This window comes from Brienomyrus brachyistius, chromosome 9 (assembly GCF_023856365.1).
Source record: "Brienomyrus brachyistius isolate T26 chromosome 9, BBRACH_0.4, whole genome shotgun sequence".
Lineage (NCBI taxonomy): Eukaryota > Metazoa > Chordata > Actinopteri > Osteoglossiformes > Mormyridae > Brienomyrus > Brienomyrus brachyistius.
This window is the reverse complement of record NC_064541.1, coordinates 17,337,295-17,346,156: the sequence shown is the minus strand read 5'-3', so window position 1 is coordinate 17,346,156 and position 8,862 is coordinate 17,337,295. Positions and strand designations below refer to the sequence as shown.

The following is an 8,862-nucleotide window of genomic DNA, read 5'->3' as shown; positions in this document are numbered from 1 at the left end:
GGGGGTTTATTTTATGCTCCAACACTTCAGCCCCCCATTCCCTTTAATGCACACTTTTAAACCTTTCTTGTTCCCCCACTGCATTCCCTATTGAATACACCAGCTCACATTTTCCCCTCTCCGCTGCCACAAACATAACCCCTGAACGTACTACTCCCCCCCCCGCCTCCCTGCCCCCGCCCCCACCACCCGCGGCCTCTGTTGGCCCACAGCTCCTCCACTTCGCTTCAGCGTCCGGGTCACTACACTTTAAAACATGGACTGGCAGCCGCTGGAGCGATAAAGACCTTCAGGCCTGGGAGAGTGCTGCTCCCCCGATAAACACAGCACCTGCCGCATTAAGGTGAAGAACAAGGTGAAGGCCCTGTGATTGTTTGCAACAAGCAAATTTGCTTTCTTGTGACCATTTCATTGAGCACATGGGTGTGCTTGGCTATTTCCGTTCTTGCGTTCGCTGTGTAGCTTTAGCAGATGCATTCACAACTCGTACAATAATAAGTCAATGTTATGCTTTGTTTAAAAAGGCTACGATGAATATTATGATCAACATTATTTGCTCTTGTATGTATATATGTATGTATTTCACACTGCTGGGTAAGATTTTGCATCTCTCTCTCTCTCTGCATTTCTCTGCTTTAGCTTATCAATCAATCAAACAAACGATCAATCAAACCTTTATTACAGACTTAGGGTCCAGATAAAAGACAGACATCAAAGCAGGATTTTAATGACAGATATATTCTGAAGCGTAGCACACGCATAGCTTAAAGTCAAGATGCTGAGCCAAAAATGTTCAGTTTCTCCGTAAAGAGACTCATAATTTACTGTATGTTTCCCTCTTGTGGTGAAAATTGAATACTGCAATGTGCGTGAAATGTAACCGTAGATGCCAGCAACGCGTCAGGCCAAAGCACTACATATGCATTGACTGTGTTGTCCAATGCATAGCAGTGTAAGAAGTAGAGAAAGAAATGTTGTGTGTCTTTCGTTTATGTAATTAAGTCGTCTTTTGAAGCTGGAAAAAACTGAAATCTACTTTATTTGCCTTATATTTTGCAAATCAGCTGGCGTTTAACTGACGCTACAAGGTTTACCCCGAGGTACCGCAGTTTAGGTGGACGGCTAACTCACCAGTAATTGTCTTCATATAACTGGATTCTGAATAAGAAAAAAATATATACTAGTACATTTTCTGCTAGTTGCGTCATGAATTTCCGTGATAACAGGATTCCATGATAATTGTTTAATTTAAAGCCTGCAGAAAGCTTATGGGTTAAATTTTTCCAAAAGGGTTTCTGTAGATAACTTTTGCGTGCTTTTAAAACGCTTTAATGTCACACTGAATAAACGTGCAAATTAAGCTAATGAGAATTTTAAAATCACAGGATTCGGCGATTTCAACCACGGGCCAGTTATTCCATCAGTGCTCAATAGGCGGCCAGCATAGTTTTACAGACGCGCTATATTGCAGCTGGGCCTACATTATTTAAATAAGCTTTGTTTGAATATTAATTATTACGTAACGGGACGCTCGACAATAAAGTTATAAAATGATAGTTGAAGCCTATATCAGCAATTAAGATGAAAATAGACATTTTATCACTTGTTATTACAGTGGTATTCAATATATATATATATATATATATATATATATATATATATATATATATATATATATATATATATATTATTATTATATATATTAACAGCCGAACGCGCTATACCGATTGCGCTATGGAGACTTCGATCCTTGTTTTCGGCCTTCGTACATGTGCAGCCAAAACTATCGTGTTCAAATTATTGTTCATTTTTTAAATTATATTAATTAGCATTTTCTGCTGTTGTGATGTGTGCATTGTGAGTTCCATATGAGACACGTAATAAAACAATAATAAAAATATTATTTAAAATTTTATTATGAATAAGACACCATAACTATAGATATTTATACAGGGAGTTCTATGAAATGTAGCATCGGTTTCTTAACGAAAATATTTTTTTTGATTAACTCACATATAATTCTTGTGATGTAGGTTGATGACACTGCAAACCGCACGGGGCGCTAAGATGTCAGTGAAACGCATCATGCAGACCTTTGACTCTCGGAAGGGGTTCTAAATGTTTTCCAGGTACTGAACAATAATGGCCGCAAATTCTACTAGACGTGTTTGAGTACTACATATATTTAGTAGCATTAAAACCTGCCATGAGTATACGCCCGATCTGCTAAAGAGACAGATTCATATGGGCATGATCTACAAAACGGCGCTGTCACACAGAAAACCTACCGAGTAAGATCTTTGTGTCCCCGGCTGCTAAGAGAAGACGGGTGATTTTCCCACATTGCAAAATGACTACATGCCATGCGTATTCTTATTTTTCTAATGAAGAAGACCTTCGCCAAATCGAAGACGCAGTCAAAGAGGCGATTACAGCTGTCATCACGGTCTTTTGCAAATTAAATAGTAACAGAATGCGGGAGTATGAAATGAAAATGTCCGAGAGAGACAAAGAGAACAGTGTACTGAAGATGCAACTGGAAAGGGCAGAAGACGAACTGATGTCGCTGCGGCAGCTGAGTGTGTCACGGGAGCATAGCATTGATAGCGACAGTGACAGCGACTTACAGGCCGCCTGCGATCGCCGCTTCGACTCCCCGGAGGAGGGCGAAGTCCGGCATCGTGCGTGCGGGAAATCAAAGCGCGCCCGCGGGGCTGCTGATGCGCCCGGAGAGCGGTCGCTGAAAAGGGAGTTTGCGGGTGAGTAATTTACTAACTTGACGTATAGCGGCACTGTAACACATGCGAATGAAGTTCTTCCTTGCAGTTAAATATAATTAACATAATTGAAATAGTAGTTCGCCGTTGTTTTTAACGCTAGTCCGATAAGAATGCGGTTACATACTACGTACGCAGTATGCATGACTATTTAATGTCAGTGATAAATACAGAATTTGTTTTAATCAGTAATTAGTTATAGTAAAGTACGGTTTTTTTATTGGTTTGGTATGAGATACGAACCCCGTGTTATTAACATGAATTAGTAATTCCTCATGAATAGCCTTGATTATTGATTGGTTAGTGCTGGTGTATATGTGTAACTATCTAAAAACAAAGGGTTTGGTTTAATTCATTTTGGAAAACAAAACGCAATGATCACCGAAGGAAAATCTACCATGTCTTATATCATCAGATCCTTGCGAGAGGGCACTTCCCAGGAGAGATCCTCAAACTGAGGATGCTGCGAGGCACAGTCCAAATCTTTCTGTGACTGAAGATGTGGACCAACTCAGAAATGTTGTCCACGGGGAGCAGGAGAGGAGCCCCAAGCTCTTTACCAGCCCGGAACACCTCCGAATTAAAGAGGAACCTGTCGATTTTGATACTGTTTTTATCAAGTGGGAGGTGAGCGAGGAACGTCTCAGGAGGGAAGAGGAGGCGCTGGGAAAGGACCACGAAACCCACCCAGGACCCACAGCTTGTGTCCCTCTAGCATCACCCTGTGTTGTCGGGGTGCAAGAAGTCACTTACGCGCAATCTGCTGTCTCTGGAGACCTCATATCCGTGACTCAGCAAAGTAGGTCTGCTTTAGTTGGTACAGAAATCTTGGATCAGGGTCGTGGAATGCTATGATAGTTTGAGCAAGATAGGGATGACATTAGAGATTTTGGGCCCCGTAATGGCATATCATACCGATCTGATGATGCTCCAGTGTTTTTTATAGAAAGAAGGGGCGTGTCCTAACTTCCCATGCCTTTAGAGAGCCCCCGAGTGAGCCAAACACACAACAAAACAGTTATCTGACAATGCATTTATGGTGAACACCATAGACGTACACAACTAGGCTCAAGGTCTCAAATTTCTTTAATGAAACTTGATAGTTTAGTTTCCCGTACTTATGAGTAATGAAGCATAGCTCTCTAGACTTAAGCATGGCATTCTGTATAATCCTCTAGCTGTTTCGTGGGATGCATTTGTGGGATTGTATTTCATTATGTATTTCAGTGTAGTTGCAGTGATGCTGAATGTTCAGTGCTGTTCTGGCTGGCACTGATTTTGTGACTGCTGTAATTTTAGGGAGGCTGTCGAACAGAGAGAGGCAGCAGAGATACAGAGAGAAAATCCGAGCGGATCCTGAACGCCAGCGTGCTTACAGGGAGAAGGACAGGTGCAGGTATGAGCAGCTCTCGCCGGTTCCCGGAGCATTCAGCTCACTGCCCGTGTGATGGGATTCTATGGGTTATAACATCATCTTGGGAAAATACTCAGGGCTCTATGGCTGTTGGGCCTGGTAACGCAGGATGACAGCTGGTCACATGGCGTTTCGAAGAACAGACATTGGGCGCAATTATAAATCAGCTCAGCAGAGGAAGATTTCTGCGGGTACATTCACTGCTTGAATTCGGACCTCAGTATTACTCATGATGTCCAGGGTTGTGCACCATTCAGATCTGAAATGAATATGGCCCTGAAATTCCGAATTCCAAATTGGTTCGTGAATTTGAATTGAATTTGTTTTATGATTAAAGATTGCAATTCCAGTTTGAATTTAAGGAAGTAGAATTGCAGATTTTAACAATACAGCTTAATATTTCAGTACTGATTACTAAGACATGTTAACATACACAACAAATACCGACTGTTATAAAATGTCATGTTATTTAGAATGAAAGAATATGACGTGTCACAATATAATAAATAACTGTCATGTTGTGTACCGTGGTGGAAGAGCAGTTCATTTCCCACAATGCTCTTCCTTATCCCAAAGTCTACAAAATGGAGCCAAACAATCTGAAAGCAGACTCAGTCACCAGATGGAAAATTCACACTGCAAACCTACGAAGGTATCCATCCGTGACCATTTCGGTGAACCGTCTCCCACTAACACACCTGGAAATCACAGAGCTGTATGCAAGCACTGCAATACAGCTGTCTGTGGTTCCATCAAGGCCACTTCAAATTTCAAAAGACACCTACAGGTAAGACAACAGACCAATTGCAGTTAATTTCCCTCTTATGATAAAGTCAGTGTTTAGTGTTACCTCTTTCCTGGTATATCAGGTCATAGTCCTACAGTAACTGCACATGTTGAAATGCTTGGTGTTCAAGCTTTTACCTGAAGGCTGTTAATTTCTACCAACTTGTTGCCATTTATGGCTGTTTGCTTTTGTTTCCCTGATGCTGTTATATCACTGTGCAGATTTGTTATGGCCTTATGTTTTTGTGATTTGCATTTAAGAGTAATTGCTGTAGAAATTAATGCTTATTTATGCAGTAAAATAATATATACGCTCTATAGTAACTGTCTAATTTATATTCATCCAGAAGTATTTGTACTCTATACATTTTTTTTTCTAAATTTACAAAATAACAAATATTTATTCTCTTTTTCAGAAAAAACATCCAGAACTTTTGGAAAAGCCTGAATCCAGTGCCTATGTAGGCTACCTCAACCAGAGCATCATGGATACTTCACCTGCTGAAGCTCCAAGGTCAAGCTGTAAATGGGATCCAGTGGATAGTCAACAAGTTGCTCTGACAGACAGCATTGTAACCCATTGTGAATGGTCTCCTTCCCCTCTGTACTGAGGAAAAAAAGGATTTCGTTAGTTTTGCAGTTGGCTGAACTGTTCTTCACAATGTCCTCTTGGAGAGACCTCACCTAGAACCTACTTTCTACACCAGCGCTGTAAAAAAAATAATTTAATCAATCCAATCCAAGACACTTATATTTGCCTGTCAGAGGATCTATGAGGATCTATGGTCAAACCAATATATGGCATCATTTTTTTGGCATACCTGGTCATTCAAAAGTTTGCATTGTAGAATTTAATGTTGAGTTTCAAGCGATTCAGCGGGAGACATAAGGTAGAGAACATTGGTGGAGTGCATGAGAGTAACAGCTGAAGACATTAAGAACTTAATATCATTCACTGAGAGGCATGTACCCTCTTGCCACATATGACTGGTGTTGATAGTTGATAGTGAAGAGGACGGACAGGATGACACATCTGATTTTCATGTGATGAACACCGATGAGGAGATAATATTTCTCCAGATAGACGTCCATGTCTTGTCCACATATTACGACTTGTGGTTTGTGATGCCCTGAATGTAGCTGGCTCTCTTAAAAACGTGTGCCCTTGTGCCAGAAATCTACACTGACTACTGAGCTTCTAGGAGGTCACAGACATCAACCTGCAAGTGCCGCCAACTGGCAAAGCCAGTTGAAGATGCTGAAGTTGGTCCTTAACATTTCAACTGATATGTTTGTTCAGCTTCAGTTCCCTATTGAACTCTCATCCAATGTAAAATCACTCAAGAACTATGTGTGGCACTAAAGCCTTTTGAGGAGGTAACAGGTAGGTGTCTGGTGGAGCTTCCAGCTTGGTGATTCCAAGTATGTGAAGATTAAGACATGTAGTCAGAATAGTCACGAACATGTCTAGCAACAAGAAGTTACTGTCCATTCTCCAGAGCTTGGTTGAGAAGCGTCTTGCAGAATTTGAAGACATGCTTTGCTTCCAGATGGCTTTCAATCTTGACCTAAGATGCACATTGGATTTGTGTATTGAAGAGGTTGCACCATGAAGGATTCTCTCACAGGACAAACTGAGTGTCTTTACCCAAAACTGACTTCACATGATGTCACTATATGCCTGAGTCAACCGTGTCCAGCAGAGGACGGCAACCCTTCGGCCCACTGGAACGGAAACCGAACCAGCTCTCTTGAACCTGCACAACTCGCCTACAAAAACTTTGCTATCCCAGCATCCTCTATACCTGCTGAGAGAATCTTCAAAAAAATCAGGCCAGAATGTTGCAGTCTTAATGATAAAACCTCTGAAGATCTTCTGCTAATTAAATGTAACCGTATCGAACTATGAGTCATGTGTATTGGAATTAAGTATAACCGCATTTGATGTTTCATAACACTACGGTTGGCCTGTCAGACAAAAATTACTGCCTAAAAGGAAAATAAATAGGATCGACTACATGAAATTAATATATTTTTTTGACATGTAAAGATGAATTTGCTTTTAATGTTAAAAAATTAGCAAACTGTTAATCAGCAAACCGTAACAAAAAAGACGATACATTTGACGTGACTAAAATGCTACAGGTATGTGGGGTTACAGTGATACAAATAACGTTTTCATCACCTTCTGATAACCAAACGTCAGGAAAAGCGACTGCACGCTTGTCCAAACAGCCCATAAACATGAATAGTTAAATATACCAAAATATAAAATATGTGCCCATGGAAAAGAACTTGGATAGAATAGAGTAAAAGTTACCACAGTTTTTCTCTAATAATCATGCAGTACACTTTAAACAAGCTCAGCATTTACATCTACCATCTAGCAAATGTGTTATGTATTTATGTTTTGCTAAATTAAATGACATTACTGTTGTGACTGCACTTAATGTCTTTGAGATTAATTTCTTCATCCTGGGGGGGGGGGTGTGTGACCAATTCAATTCAAATTCATTTGATGAATGGAATGGGGCCCACTTCACGAATTCTGTTTTTTTGCACAACCTCGTGTTGCGTTTGTTTGCTGCTACAGCGTCGTAATCTGTGCTAATTACTAACCCTTTGCAGGTACCAGAAGAGGAGAAAGCTAATCTGTGACCTGCCAGAGCAAAGTCAGAAGCTGAAGCGGCAGGCCTGGAGGGAGGCGGCCAGGCGGCATCGCGCCCGCAAAAAGTCCTTTCTCCAGATGAGCCAGTTAACATGTTTGCAAAACACTGAGACGGCTTTGAATTCGGCGGCTCCCCTGAGGACGGCACTGACACACCCAAGCTAGCGCTCACGCAGTCCAGCTGAAGGCTGGAGAAAGGGGTCGGACAGTGGAATCCCAGCATACCTCTCCATCCATCCATCCATCCATCCATCCATCCATCCATCTTGCATAACTGCTTATCTGGCATGAGAATCGTGAACCTGAATCTTATCCCTGGAAGAATACTGTGTGAAGCAAGGGAACAGCCTGGCTGGGATTGAAGTCCATCACAGCACACAATCGCACACACAATCCTGGGGAGAGCATGCAAACTCCACCCACACACAGTGCCAGAGGCAATGGGGGGGGGGGATCCCCAGCCCTGGAATTGTGAGACTACAGTGTCTCCCACTGAGCCACCATGCTACTTGCCATGTTTGGTCCTAGGATGATGCTTTATTCTTTATCACAGCAGCCATGAAATGTTACTCTTTCCTGAAAGATTAACTGAAAAATTCCTCAAAGCTGAATGTCGATTTATTTCTATCGCACTGGTCTTATTACAAGGCATTTTGGATCAAAATGCCATTGATTCAGTGGACACTAGATTTTAAATGATAGTGGTATGATATCCAGATCTTACAGAGTGTTATGTGCATGAGATCGGTAGAATCTCTTGAGAAACTGCTGTAACTCTGAAGCATTTCCCCTGACCCAGTTTGGCCCATTTGGTTCTTTGCACACACAAGGTCCATTATCTCTGTGATGTCATATTGTTTTAATCAATTAAAAAAGTAGGTTGTGTGATGATATTAGCCTTGGATGCAGATCATTTGCCCCTTATGACCTGATTCTAACAATTCATTGCCAGCAGTAAACATTGTCTGTGTGTGTGTTTGGGGGGGGGGGGGGGGTGTAGGACAATACATCTGTGTATTCGTTTTAAAACATTAATTTCAAGTGGTAGTTGGAACCAAAATTGTTCTAAAAGACCTATTCTGAGATTAGGTGACATTGGGTGCTTTTAAAATTAGCAACATCTTTGCAGTAACATAAGACACCAAGCATTTGTGTTTGGGAGCCAGTGACTACAAATTAGCAAAATCGCAAAATCAGAAGTGAATTAATAATAATAA

The 8,862-nt window shown here is 41.2% G+C and overlaps 1 protein-coding gene across 2 annotated transcripts; it reads left to right on the top strand.

Moving 5' to 3' along the window:
* Positions 1-2,101: 2,101 nt before the first annotated feature.
* Positions 2,102-8,536, top strand: LOC125748698 (uncharacterized). Of its 2 annotated transcripts, XM_049025180.1 has the most exons (5): positions 2,102-2,759; positions 3,193-3,576; positions 4,077-4,173; positions 4,768-4,978; positions 5,394-8,536. In XM_049025180.1, the coding sequence occupies exons 1-5, from the start codon at positions 2,351-2,353 to the stop codon at positions 5,586-5,588; spliced, it is 1,296 nt and encodes a 431-aa protein (XP_048881137.1). In that variant the 5' UTR covers positions 2,102-2,350; the 3' UTR covers positions 5,589-8,536. The 2 variants fall into 2 exon arrangements, with proteins under 2 accessions (XP_048881137.1, XP_048881138.1); XM_049025181.1 differs by lacking the exon at positions 4,768-4,978 and having other exon boundaries at positions 7,606-8,536.
* The last annotated feature ends 326 nt before the right edge of the window (positions 8,537-8,862 follow it).

What these genes read in the sequence shown, in the direction of transcription:
- LOC125748698 (XM_049025180.1), top strand. Translation starts at nt 2,351, where the DNA reads ATGACTACATGCCATGCGTATTCTTATTTTTCTAATGAAGAAGACCTT. An exon ending in AGGGAGAAGGACAGGTGCAG is followed by an intron (nt 4,174 to 4,767) that starts GTATGAGCAGCT and finishes CTTATCCCAAAG; the next exon opens with TCTACAAAATGGAGCCAAAC. An exon ending in ATTTCAAAAGACACCTACAG is followed by an intron (nt 4,979 to 5,393) that starts GTAAGACAACAG and finishes TCTCTTTTTCAG; the next exon opens with AAAAAACATCCAGAACTTTT.